Here is a 14,443-nt window from a genome sequence, read left to right on the forward strand (position 1 = left end):
GCAGTATGTTGACAACATTATAATCATGTTGATTAGTGTATCCCTATGATGGCAGTATGTTGACAACATTATAATCATGTTGATTAGTGTATCCCTATGATGGCAGTATGTTGACAACATTATAATCATGTTGGTTAGTGTATCCCTGTGATAGCAGTATGTTGACAACATTATAATCATGTTGGTTAGTGTATCCCTATGATGGCAGTATGTTGACAACATTATAATCATGTTGGTTAGTGTATCCCTGTGATGGCAGTACGTTGACAACATTATAATCATGTTGATTAGTGTATCCCCATGATGGCATTATGTTGACACCATTATAATCATGTTGGTTAGTGTATCCATATGATGGCAGTATGTTGACAACATTATAATCATGTTGGTTAGTGTATCCCTATGATGGCATTATGTTGACAACATTATAATCATGTTTATTAGTGTATCCCTATGATGGCATTATGTTGACAACATTATAATCATGTTGGTTAGTGTATCCCTATGGTAGCAGTATGTTGACAACATTATAATCATGTTGGTTAGTGTATCCCTATGATGGCAGTATGTTGACAACATAATCATGTTGATTAGTGTATCCCTATGATGTCAATATGTTGACAACATTATAATAATGTTGGTTAGTGTATCTCTACGATGTCGGTATGTTGACAACATTATAATCATGTTGGTTAGTGTATCCCTGTGAGGTCAGTATGTTGACAACATTATAATCATGTTGGTTAGTGTATCCCTGTGATGGCAGTATGTTGACAACATTATAATCATGGTGGTTAGTGTATCTCTATGATGGCAGTATGTTGACAACATTATAATCATGTTGGTTTCGTAGATATACAATAACTTCGTTGTCTGGGAACAGTATCACAATTCAGCTTGGATACATTAATTTAAATAGATGATGTTACTTACAGTGGACAAAGCAGGTAGGTTATTTTTAGCCCACAAACCTTGACCTGCTTGTGATGACATGCATTCAATTGACATAACATATTTCTCAAAAATAATTAAGAACAATAATGACTCTAAAAACAAAATTAATACTTTACTCTTTAGCTAATATTGTGATTATTTTAATTATGTCGTCATTATGTTAATTTGTTATAAACAAAACCAAGAATATTGTCTGATTACGGATAAAATATAATTTACGTAATCCTATACAAGTCGAATAAGTTTGACAGATTAATGTCCTTTCTACTGGAAAGAAGGTTATCCACATGTGGTGGTTCGCCCCTTTAAACTGTCACAGTAAGCATCAGCGTGTTTGAAATATTGCCCCCTAGGTCGGAATACGAAGCATAAGACACAATCACGATTTGTATCCACAATTAATTGAATAACGTCCATGATAAAGAATGACAACATTCGGCCTACGTGCAAAAAACGATATGTTCTAAAACGAACGAAGATACGGAATCTACGCTTTTTAGCGTGGCTTGTTACGATAATTAAATGTGATCATATCGATGTTGCACATTAAAATACTCCCATGATTTTACACATTTTTTGCTGCTACCGCCTTTTAAAATTGAACGCACGGCGAAAAGTAGATTTGTGAAGTCGTCAAGCATCGCAGCGGTTTGGAAAAATAAACGTCATGGCGACAAAGTAATTATTTGGTAGTGTGCGTGGCGGAGGGAATATGTACGACAAGAGCGTCAATATGGTCGATTTCTCGTTAACACTCGCCGAGTTGTTTACCATGGAATACCGCGATCGCCCCTGCTAGGTGTGCCTCTCCCATCGACTAAATTGCCCCTGAACTTACGTTTTATACTCGATGTCATGGTCAGGATAGATCAGTGTCCTGTCAAGTTCTTGGTCAAGGTCGTATCGGTGCGGTTCTTTGGTTGATATCCGGGTCTATAGTCGTAATACATCGAGATATGTTCACCGATATTGCGAGTTAAAATTCGTTTCAATTCTATCCGTTTTCGCCTGTATAGCTGCCTGGGGTTGGCTTACATTGCTGTTTGCTGGAGCACCTAGTGCAAAAATATAAGGACCATTCCATTATCATGCACCGAGTGGGTGAGGTTAACCAGTGAAGGTCAACTAAGGACAAGGTGACTTGCTTTCAATCTGGCTGTCACTGCTCACCAAGGCGACGTACACGAAGTAGGTTCTTTGTAATAATGGGCGTTCAGTTTTCCGTTTTGTTTTAATTAATACTTAAGCTTTTGGGCGTGCCTCAACGCTGCTGTTGGTCCCTGCCATTTTATTTACGCACCTACACTCAATCATATACACTGAATGCGATTTTTTTACGCGCAAGCCTGCCTATTTGCCATGAAGCAGAGCGACTCAGTCACGTGACTTAGATGAACAATTCGCATTGGGTGACCCGAGATGACCCGAATTGTATGACAAACAAAAACGACGCAATGAAAACTCCAAGTGGATTGAAAGGGGTGTTAGCTTTGTAACGTGGTTGATGCTTTTTTTTTTTAGAAATGTATTATGCGTCTTCTACAGTAAAATCCTAACTCCTTGGGGGATTTGACGATTGCGTGTGTTGGACACAAAGTCGAACAAATATCTCGCCACAGTCCCTCTATCACCGGTCTCGAAACGCCTATTGTCTTAGGGGGGATTAGCAATAAACATCCAGTGAGTGCGTGTAGCGGTTGTTGGCGTCGCATAGTCACGTGACAGTATAGCGTCGCTTTCCATTTTGGACAACGTATGATCGAGGGCTCCGTATTTTATTCCTTGCTCTTAGCTGTAAAATTTCATATATTTAACAACTTTTTGTTATTACCGAAGCGAAATACCATTAGTTAACAGGTGAGTTATTATCCATTCTTTCATTTCGAATATTTCGTAGTTTTTTCGATCTTGAAAATTTCACCTCGATTTTCTGACCTCCATTTTGTCAAAAAGTTCATCGCTCAAAACATGTCGGTAGTTTTTCGGTTCCCTTTTCTCGCTTGATATGCTAGCAAAATCTTCAACTCGCATTGTTTTGGCGGGTGGAAGTGTATTTGCTTCGAGTGGGAGTGTTTATATCGTATTATTTTTTGTCGAATTCTTGAAAACTGTGTGATCTTGGTTATTCACATACGACCAAACATTCTGAGAATAGTCGATTGTTGCGATAATGGGTCGTGTTTTTTAAATCAGATATTCTTACGTTATGATCACTAAATTCACTATTTTATGTGCTGTTGAAGGTGCCATTCACGGTAAAAGATGTTCTGTGCTGCCAACATTTTTTTTGTGTCCCGAAAAATAGATTTTCTGTGTGTGTTTTTCGAAACTCGTGGTTCAACTCGACGCCATTTTAGATACCGAACTGTGCGTAAATACATCAACGAGAGTTTCTCGTTTCGGTTCCTTTTTTGAGAATAATACAAATCCGGTGTAGATAATAATACCCAATACTGGTTGTTATGAAGATTAACAAATGAGTTGTGGGGTTAAGGTATATTTGGGTATCTGCTGTTTCGTTATATTCGGTGAAATATCTTTGTTTACATTTTTATTTTATTTTTATATTGTCAGACGAGAACGTGCAGCTGTTGAAGCCATACAAGCTCTTAACAACCATGCCTCGTAAGAAGAACAGTTTTCGGAGGCCCAAGAGTTACTACAAGCAATTTGAAAAAAAAGTCCAGTGAATGTGATGACTTTTCACAATCGCATGTTACCATTGCTAATGATGCTACAATGCAACATGTAAGAATTAAATGTGGAAGTTATTATATTCTCAAAGTGCTGGAAATGCTATGTGTCTTAGTAAACAAACGGTTGATGAATTGAAAATGACTGGTGAGTTGAGTCGCACTTATTTTTATTTTATGTGAAATTGTTATTCACTGTAAAGTTTTCCAGAAATTGGTAATATGCTAGTAATTTAAAATTTATCTTACGAGTTATTTTTGTTTTTCCCAGTGCATTCTTTTGTAGAAGTATCTAAATACCTACTAAACCATGGAGTGGATTTTATATTGAGTGAGAGGTTCCGTCAAGACCCACTACAAGCCCACTTCAGTAAGCATCGGCACAGAGGAGGAGGAGCAAATAACCACCCAACAGTTATGGCTTTTGGGTATCAAGAGAATGTCATCAGACTTCAAAAATCTTATCACATGCAGTGCATCACAGGCAATACAGGGAGACACAAGAGAAGGCCCTTACAGCATATAGTAGATGATACTCCTCCTCTTCTCTTTCCAAACAGAAGTGTTAGTATTTCTGTTTTTGAAAACAATGTAAAACAGTAAAAAAACAAGATATACTAATATATTGCTGTTTTTTGTATTTATTGTTAGATGTAAATAAGTTATAAATAAATAAATAAATACAAATTTTAATTAATTTTGCTTTTGTGCTTTCATTGCCATTTTCTTTAAGTTGTAGGGAATGTAATCAGCAAAATATCTGAGTGCCTGCTCTTCCTCAATACTTAGTTCACTTGTGCTTGCTGCTTCAACTGTTTCAGACTGGTAGTCCATGGTGTCCCTTCGGGTTCTTGCCAACACTGCAAAGTTAAAAATGCATGTTCTGAACAGTTCATCTATATCTGTGTCACTGGGCCGAAAATCCATAAATACATTAATTATGTCATCTGTGGTTTTTCTGTCTACCCACATATTAAAAAAAGCATGCCAAACCATCTTGTGGTGTAAGGCCTTTGCAACAACAATTTGTTATACACTGCTGGGTCTGGTAAAACCTGAAACGGAAAAACTTAATTATTGCACATGGTAATTGCATTTTTTAAATTACTATATTTTTATTTTAGGATATTACAATGCTCTTCCTTCATGGATACTAGATGGCTAGTAATAATTCATATTCAGTACATTTGAGTTGAAAAAAATATTTATTAAGCTTATCTAAAAAAAATAATCAGGCCCACAAAAAAATTCTTTGAGCCTATCTTAAAAAAAATTATAACGTGGCTCTATGGAGATTAAACCTGTAATAAAAAAATGTCTACCTGATCTGCTGTGTTCTTCACTGGACCTTCTTTTCACAGATTGTATATTGCCAGTTTGCTAGTGTTCAGGAACTGAAAACAATGTAATATAACCATGAAGTATACAGATTACCATAGATAGAAACTAAAACTTATAAATAAATATATTCATAATAAATCATTCATATATTCATATTCGTCAAGACATCGTGAGGATTTTCGGTCAACAATACTCATTCACACTTTCACAAGAGGCGACAAGTTGGTAGTGATGTCGACTTCATGTTATCGTGTCTGCCCAGTTTGATTCATACACGGCGAGTCTGCCGACCCAAATAAAAAGCAATAGGCTCTTTTTCGTATAATTATTGTACTCAAATTTATTGCCTCCTCCTTGCCCAAGATATTGTCACAGGAGCGCCGTGAAACGGAAGTACATGCAATCTCAGACAACTAATAATCGTTGGAGATGCAACCAGCTGCCTGATGCAACTGTGCTAAAAATATGAAAAAAAAATCGAACAACATTTAGACCAAACATTTACTAATTCCCCTCGATCATACAGCAATAGTAACGGACATACCTTTGACGTTTGTATCATGAACATTTTTCATGTGCCCCTTGAAGCCACTTAAACTTTTGTACTGCTTGTCGCAAGTCGGGCAGACGTAGACGAAATTTCTCCGTTTAGCAGATTCGCGTACATGTACTTTCATATCGTCTGGAACATCGGCAGCATTAGAGGGGAAAAAGTCTTCCTGTCCCATCACAAAATCCCATTCGATATCTTCGTCCTCGAAGCCAACAAAATCATTTCCGTACTTCCACGACATGCTGCTCAAAAATCGACTTCCAATGTTTTGATTCTGGTTCTGAAAACTTCTGCGCAACCGCACAATTTTTTTTCGCAAAGCATGTCGGGTAAATCATTAATGGTAATGATATGCGGGTCAACTTGAAGATGACCCCTGACAAGTTGCGTCAACTGCGGATTACGTATAGGTGTCAATGGTTTATTTACCCGCTACGCGCAATAGGACAATAGGACAGCGGCCGTTTCGAGACCGGTGATAGAGGGACTGTGATCTCGCCAAGCACAGCAAATCGCTGACCCATCAGCAATACGCACCCGGGGACCAACCACAATTTCTTTTGATGTCCAAATTCCTGCTGTCAAGTATGATAGATTAGTTTACAAAGATCTGCCCCTACTGATCTAGACCATCGCAACTTCCACTCGAGTCTGCACGCTGGATGTTTGTATGCTGGCCACGTAGTGGAAATAATGAGCTCCGGAAGGAAGAGCGCCCTCGTATTATAAATCTCAGCATAGTACGTTCACCGTGGGCGGGGCTGTGATAAGGACTCGAGGTCAGCGCGTAGTTCCGTGTACACAATGCTACTATAGATAACCAACTTTACAGAAAACGACTCGGGGTATCAATATTAATAGTACTTTGTCAATAATGAAGCGACTTTTTTATTGAAATCGGCTACTCATTTGGTTTTTTTTTTAATTAGAATAATCAATAGACAATACGTATCCACAGTCTATAAATTAACAATAAGCCGCTCCAAAAATACTTTTAAACTATAATGCTATTCCAATCTGATTAAAATATGCTGTAAAAGCTCTGATCGCTGTCTCTTGTTTATTTATTTATTTTTTTCTTGGTGTTTTTTTTTATATATATATCACAACCTGGACTTCTGCAGAAGTCCATGTTGTGATTTGTTTGTCTTCGCAAAGGTATTGATATGTATCTGTTACTGTTTATGTTATGCAGTAAAGGGATATCCCATTCTCTTTGCGGTTTTAGGGGCGTGGTTTTGTGTTCCCCTGAAAATTACATCGCTGTACATTCTTAATATTATTATATACAGTTTTGTTGTTGTTGTTTTTTCTTCATAACTGCTTAGAATTTGCGAGTACAAAAAGTGCTGGCTTCTCCCACAACGAAACACGTTCTACGGGAGTTCCGTCTCAGTTTCACCACGTGTTTGGACATCGTCCAATTCAGTACTGCCTGAGGTGACCTACATTACAGAATTCATTATAGTTAAACTGTCTTCTTTCTTTCTTTCTTTCTTTCTTTCTTTCTTTCTTTCTTTCTTTCTTTCTTTCTTTCTTTCTTTCTTTCTTTCTTTCTTTCTTCTTCCATTCGGCGTTATTTCATTGTCATTCTCACAGGGGTCCACGTGGAAATTGTTCCCCACTATACGCGCGTATGTCAGAAATAGTGGTTCACCCCTTATAACATCCTGGTGTGACGTAATGATGGTTAGGGGATATCGGTCACGTCGACAATAGTTAGTGTTGGTATGCTGAACTATTACATGAAACCCAGACCTGTAGACGATTACCATGGAAACCAAAACGATAATTACAAACATCCCAGTGTCTCTATATTTTAATATCCAGGCTAAGAAAGACGGTTAGTATATTCTGGACTTAATTTCTTTCAGTTAAACGGGCTAAAATCATACCATTAATCATTTTTTTAATTTAATATTCTGGGGTTTGTAATTACTTGAATTATCATATCGATTATTTATTTGACGAAACTGGGGGGGGGGGGACATGCAAGGGTATATTTTAAATGTACTTATTTTGCTTATTTTTTAAAGAAGGTGATTCGAATCGTATTATACTCCGATGAACACATGATCTACTGCTGACTCACTCACGCACATACTCACTCACTAACTCACAATGAATGAATGAATAAATGAATTAATTAATTAATTAATTAATTAATTAAATTAATTGATGAATTGATGGATTAATGAATGAATTAATTAATTAATGAATGAGAATAACCCATATCTAATACTGAATAGTCTTATCGGGTGCGATAAAAGCCAGACAAAAGTTTAATGTTGTATGTACAACAATTGAGCATTTACTACAAAATATTTTATATTACGACATTTCTAGTAATTTCATGTGGCAGAGAAATATGGAGGTTTGAGACATCCTTACTTAGAACGTGTCCATACAGAGTACTGTAAAAGATTCTTGAGATTGGGAACATCCAATATGTCATGTAGGGTTTGGTGAAACATTGGCTGTTTTCTGCACGAGTGTAAAATCCGTGCTAAATGCGAAGCAAGACGAATTTGGTATTCGGAGATCTCTTCCGGCGGAAACAAAAATCATTATAGGCATTTTAAAGCGTTGGGGGGGGGGGGGGAGTCGTCACCTGCGCATGCGTCAAATGGCCATAGCGTGGCATTGTTTACAAACAAGCGTCTAACCTTGAGCCTTTGCGTTTTTAGCGTGTGTTGTTATCGTCGCTTGGGACTCAATTCCCGCGCGTGCGCAGGTGTCGACCCTCCCGCTTTAAATTTAACTTTGGCAGAGGGAAGTATTAGAAAAAATTAAACTACGTAGAGCACATGACCTTTAGTTATAGAAGTTGGAAGACACCGTGGCGTTGACAGAGAGCTAGAAATCTATAACCTGTGTTTGGATAAAATTGAAGACGAGTTTCAGTTTCTTTTCAAATGCTCCAAACTCATTATACTCTGGTGTACATTTCTTCCACAGTATTCACAAAACCACACGACTACTACACTGTCTGGTTTTCATAAAATTATGGCATCAGATAATGAGAGTGACATTGAAAGTGTGGCATCTTTCTGTTTTCATGCACTTGAAATTAAACAGCAACCAGCAAATTAAACAGCAATTACTCAAATTTCAAATGTCCAGATCTACGGCACTGGCGAAATGTAATGTACGGCTGAAAGCCTAAATACCAATAAATTATAATATAAAAATTATAGCAATTGTTGAAGTTGTCACAGAATTGCAACAAAGTCGCTCACATTACTGCACACAGTTTTTTTTTGCGTAACTGTGACATACCAAAACTCAGTGAGAATGATAAAATGTTGTGTAATGGTAACTTAACTTTAAATGAATGTTATATGGCTTTGCAGTCATTACCAAATAACAAAACACCCGGCAATGATGGCCTCTCCTCAGAGTTTTACAAAACTTTTTGGCATATAATTGGGAACTATGTGGTTAGGAGTTTAAATAAATCATTCCTAGAGGGGGAGCTAACAGCCACACAAAAACAAGGTGTCATAACTTTAATTGCAAAAACAGGAAAAGATAAAACATTACTCCAAAATTACAGGCCAATAACTCTTATTAATGTGGATGTTAAAATTGCATCAAAAGCTCTGGCAAAGCGTATTTTAAAAGTTCTACCAACAATCATCCATTCAGATCAATGTGCCTTTGTAAAAGATAGGTTTATTGGGGATGCTGTGCGAACAGTATTGGATGTCATTTGGTATTCAAAGCAATACAACAGACCTGGAATTTTGTTATCGCTGGATTTTCATAAAGCATTTGATTCTATAGACAAAGGATTTATGGTGAAAGCATTAAAGGCTTTTAATTTCGGGGACTCATTTATTAAGTGGGTTAAAACATTTTATAAAAATATCTCCTCCTGTGTTATGAACCATGGGTACTCTACTGGTTATTTCCCGGTTGATAGGGGGGGGGGGGTGCGCCAAGGGGACCCCCTATCCCCGTACCTTTTTGTAGTAGCTATAGAACTGCTTGCAATCAATATCCGTGGAAACCCACAAGAAGTTGGTTATGATTTTTTTAAAAAAACATATCAAGTTAGCAATGTATGCAGATGATATCACCTGTTTTACCAATGAAAAGTCAATTGAAATTTTATTTTGTATTATTAATAACTATGGATTATGCTCGGGTCTAAGACTGAACGAGGATAAGACAGAAGCCCTGCTCATGGGTTATGGCCATAAACCCAAAAAAAATTTTATCTGGACTGATGGAATCAAAATTCTGGGAATTTATCTAACATATGATAGTAGTTTAAGTTGGACTATAGGGACGACCATGAGGGCGCTGTTCATAATCGGATGCGATGACGTCATACGAACAGCGCCCTCATGGTCGTCCCTATAGTCCAGCTTTAGCATAAATAATGACGTCACAATGGGAATTCGTGCATAAATTAGCATAAATGAGGAGCAATGCCTTAAAGGGGATCATTTGAATGAGGATGACGTCACAATGGGATATTGTGAATACGTTTGCATACATAAAATTGATGTGAATACGAGGTCGTGTCGAGGTCATCGTGAATACATTTGCATAAATTACTATCAATTTTTTTAATTATTTTTAATTATTTTTAATTATTTTTTAATTGGACAGGCGTGGACGAAAGATTTTTCAGAATGTGTCGTAGAGGGCGCTCACACACGCACACAGACACGCTAATAAATACACATCATTTTGAAAACTAACAGAGTTTATTACACAAAGAAGGGAAATCTACTAATGAGTAAATAATCAAAAAGAATGGATTAAAAACTGAGTAATTGAAATTGAGTATATAGAAAGTATACATTTTGTTTTTGTTTTGTTTTTGTTTTTTGTTTTTTTTGTTTAAGTAAATAATCAAAAAGAATGGATTAAAAACTGAGTAATATAAGAACAAAAAATGACATTTTGAGTATATAGAAAGTATACAATTTGTTTTTGTTTTGTTTTGTTTCTTGTTTGAGTAAATAAACAAAAAGAATGGATTAAAAACTGAGTAATATAAGAATAAAAAATGACATTTTGAGTATATAGAAAGTATACATTTTCAAATGCGGATAAGTATTCGATTATGATAAAAACAAGAAAACACGAGTAACACCGAAAAGTCAATACACACTTTTTTTCTAATCAGAATCGCTCATCTGTGATAAAAAGAAAAAAGAGAAATAATATGAAATCGATATATATATATATATATATATATATATATATATATATATATATATATATATATATATATATATATATATATATATATATATATATATATATATATATATACATGTGAAATTTCAAAAGCATAAGTCATCTAGTAAAACTGCGTGGGAAAAAATATTTGTCATAAATAGGGAGGTTGAGTCCGGTCACGTTTTCGATATATCTGTTCACATAAAGGTCATTCAAATGTCTATCACGCGTAAAAGAGTCGGCTACGGACTTCATAGGTTCCCCTCGACATCTGCGCAGCAAGTAATACAGGACGTATTGACCACACACTGTAGAGAACGGAGCTTGTAGTATTTGATGATTGTAGACCCATGTACAAACGTTTTTATCGAGAAATCTCTTAAATTCCACGTAGTAGGGTTGACTACCATACGAGTCAAAATATTCTCCACGGTAGGGATCCTTCAGATAAAAAGCCACCCAATGTGTCCCACCTCCGCTACTATCATCGGTGTTTGATACGAACGCTGCGGGATACTCCAACACTTTAGCCTTAGGCAGTTGATCTCTAGCATAAACGCCAAAGAACACGTTTCTAGTGTACGGATTAGTCGACAGAATACGATTCAGTTGATTCGTGTCCATCGCAGCTAGAAATCAGTCAATACGTTTCTGTCTCTGTCAATCTCGATAACGTTATCGTATTCAGCATAAATCAAAACGGACACAGTCTCAGTCAATGCTTGTCTGAACTGAATCTCAAGACCAATCTTTCCTTCTTGTATCAAATTGAGGTGATAATCGCTGGCCGATTCGTCGGGAGTGAGGTCAAATGCGAAGATTGTGTACCCTTCGGGATATTCGTCTCGAGTGATGCCGTTGCCTTGGTCTTGACCCATTTTATTTGTACCGGTAAATAGAGTGTAATAAGCCATGATGCAACTTCTGCCACCAGCTGCCGTGAAGTCTGTCTTCAATGGCTTTGCGGGAACTTGCTCGCCTCTAACATTGAGAACCAGTGATGTGATACCGTAATTCTGGAAGTTGAATGGATTGGTTTCGTAGGATCCGTTGAAAGACGTATTAGAAACCAGACACAGGATGATCCTTTTGGGCAGCTGACCGAGGAAGATCAAATCTTTGTTTAATGACATTGTACCAGCGGGGATGGAAGCGATTTTCATAACGCATCGATCGATGGGGTATTTTGCAGTACCCTGTTTCAACGCTTCAACGTGTCCCAGTTGTACGCTGGGGCTCAACTTGACTTTTCTCACTAGGAGGGTAGCATCGGTGATGACTACTTTGAATGCTGGATTTTCGGTTGAACTGATCAAGCAGAACTGATTTTTACTTCGATGTAATTTCAGTCTAACTTCCACCCCATTGAGTAAATACTTTGGTTGAAAAAATATGTCCCCGTGTATTCGTCCGATCATGTCGACCGTCTTACTGAGTGATGTATATGCGTATCGACGTTTGAGTCCCATGTTAGCGTCACCATCATCAGCCCTTGGGTTTGCAACATTCATTTTTCCAGCGGTGTCCTTCTCAAATATCGCAGCACCAATCTGCGTTGATTTGGCATCGCCTCCATAATTCAATAGCGTTTCGATCATGGCTCTGTAAGAATAGGTGGGAGATGCATCCGAAATCTGCTTTCCATTTAGGTACACGTCGATTTGATTGAAGAGGGAATGCAACCACAAGTTTGCAGGCCCTACAGTGGCGTCCGCAGCCAAATTACTTCCATTTGCATTCGTGATTTTAGCCTTGATGTGCAAAAGCGTAGAACCAATATCGATGTAGTCACTTCCGGCCGAAGGTATTACAAATTCGATCGGACCATCGGCTATATTCGTGAGTGGGTTTACCTCTTCGTAACTTCCTTTTTCGATACTTGTCTGTGTCAGAGGAATAGTAAAGAGATCGAGTTCCGTCTTTGCGCATTCACAGGAGTGTTCGTGTACAAAAGCCATGATGTTCAGTCGAATATATCCGGAGATCTTCTCCTCTTCTTAGCCTTGGAAGAAATGACACGTCTCGTTGTTGTCTTCTTTCTTTTGATGGTGCGTCCTCGCCCCGTTTGAGAGGGTCTTCCAAATAAATTGCTCAATACCGAAGAAGTAATTTGACGACCCGCAGTCTTTGCTCTACTCGAAGCCGCTTTTTTAAAGTTTTTCCCTTGTACAACATCACCTAGAATACCCAAACCGGCATCGAGCGCTGGTTTTGCCACTGCTTTCAGACCTTGTGTTAACAGAGGTGCGGCCGATCTCGCCAATCCAGAAAACATACTTCCGATTCCATATCCGCGTTGCAGTCTCGTGCCAGAAAATACAGATCCTCGTCCAATCTGATTCATGTAGTAATTTCTATAAACCCCCACGTGAGGAGTGTAAGGTCGATGTCTGTTCATTTTTTCTTCACACTAGCGAAGGACGAGCTTTGCGAAAACTCAGCGTCACGATCACTCGTCCGCGTTGAAATGGCACCTTCTCCCCCGTATCAGACCTTATATCAATCTCCACAGTCTCAAATGTTGACGTTCGAATCGGCAGGAAGTAAGGTTTGTTGTAAGTGTGATTGACGCTATCACCGTGGGTTCCTTCAACATTGACTATTCTCAAGAGAGGTACGGAAACGTCACCGACCATTTGGTGTTCGACCATATTGCAATACACGTAGAGGGAATACAAACTTCTAATGTCGGCAAGGTAGGGACTAGTGCGTCTTTCGTTTGTAATTGTTGTATTTGAGGGAAATCCTAACAGTTCAGCCAATCCACCCATCAAGATTACACGAGCTCCTTCTTCAACCGCCACGGTCACTCTCCTTGACCTCGAATTATATGTCATCAGTATTTCATCTGGTAGACCTTTTTCTCGAATCGCATCTAAAATCATTTCGATCGAGTTGTAGTAGCCCGGATTCAATTTCAGTTCTCCGTGATCTCTCATATTGGGTGAGGCATCGTAAAAGATCCTATTTTCGTCATGTACGACGTTGTACCACGAATTTGGGTAGTGGATGTCGGCCAATGCTACTTCCCAATCGCCATCTAGCGAAAGCATTCTCGGTAGTTTGACAGTGTATTTTGTCAATGTGTTGTTCGGGAACACATCGAGCGAGGCATTACTAGGGAGCGTCAAAAAAAAATCCTTTCCAGACATGATGATCTTTTGAAATGAATCGGGTCATCGTGTGTGTGAATGGTATTTATAAACGTTGCAAGTCCCTGATCCAAGAATTAAACGAATCATCATACCCACGCCACTTAACGAAATATTCCACGTGACCTTTACGTTTTCTCTTGCGCAACACATTCTCCACAATGTACAATGCATCGTCGTCTTTTACTATTTTCTGAAGTTCTTCTTCGTAGAAAGTACCTTCCAACATTTCGCCGTTGTAATCTGAAATTTTGTAAACAGGTGGTTGTGTGTTGAGACGTCCAACAATCGTGAATACCTCTTCGGTCCAATTGGGTAAGTAACCTTTTTTGAAAACGTGTTTGGTTTTACTGATTCTGACTCTGTCACCGAGTTTATAAATCTTCCTCTTCTTCACCCCATTTTTCTCTGTGTTTAGATCACCGTACAATATGTCTCTGACCTTTTTCTGGTTCGCGTAGGTAACGAGTGAGGGTTTGGTATTTATACTTCTGTGATGGGTATTGTTGTAAGAACGTACCATGTCGTCTAATACAGGTAGATAAGTCAAC

General features: G+C 38.0%; 3 protein-coding genes and 1 long non-coding RNA gene across 4 annotated transcripts in view; 1 reads left to right on the top strand and 3 right to left on the bottom strand.

Moving 5' to 3' along the window:
• Positions 1 to 2,014, bottom strand: part of LOC102804755 (nuclear receptor ROR-alpha A-like) — a 53,324-nt gene extending 51,310 nt beyond the window's left edge. Inside the window, exon 1 of the mRNA XM_006811991.3 lies at positions 1,793 to 2,014. Coding sequence (XP_006812054.2) covers positions 1,793 to 1,811 — 19 coding nt within the window. The 5' untranslated portion in view covers positions 1,812 to 2,014. The remainder of the gene's footprint in view (positions 1 to 1,792) is intronic.
• A 661-nt stretch (positions 2,015 to 2,675) lies between these two features.
• On the top strand, positions 2,676 to 4,344 carry LOC146729645 (uncharacterized). Its single transcript, XM_085495474.1, has 3 exons — positions 2,676 to 2,811; positions 3,529 to 3,795; positions 3,919 to 4,344. The coding sequence occupies exons 2-3, from the start codon at positions 3,714 to 3,716 to the stop codon at positions 4,248 to 4,250; spliced, it is 414 nt and encodes a 137-aa protein (XP_085351600.1). The 5' UTR covers positions 2,676 to 2,811; positions 3,529 to 3,713; the 3' UTR covers positions 4,251 to 4,344.
• Positions 4,273 to 5,911, bottom strand: LOC146729646 (uncharacterized). The gene is made up of 3 exons (XR_014928109.1): positions 5,533 to 5,911; positions 4,970 to 5,041; positions 4,273 to 4,507 (listed from the first exon to the last, which is right to left on the bottom strand). It is a non-coding gene; the product is annotated as an uncharacterized LOC146729646 (long non-coding RNA).
• Positions 5,912 to 11,369: 5,458 nt separating this feature from the next.
• LOC146729647 (uncharacterized protein F54H12.2-like) lies at positions 11,370 to 12,698 on the bottom strand. Its single transcript, XM_085495041.1, has one exon. It carries the CDS (start codon positions 12,696 to 12,698, stop codon positions 11,370 to 11,372), a length of 1,329 nt encoding a protein of 442 aa, XP_085351167.1.
• Positions 12,699 to 14,443: the final 1,745 nt, after the last annotated feature.

The sequence above is a fragment of the Saccoglossus kowalevskii genome, chromosome 21 (genome assembly GCF_978046115.1).
Source record: "Saccoglossus kowalevskii chromosome 21, keSacKowa6.1, whole genome shotgun sequence".
NCBI classification, from domain to species: domain Eukaryota; kingdom Metazoa; phylum Hemichordata; class Enteropneusta; family Harrimaniidae; genus Saccoglossus; species Saccoglossus kowalevskii.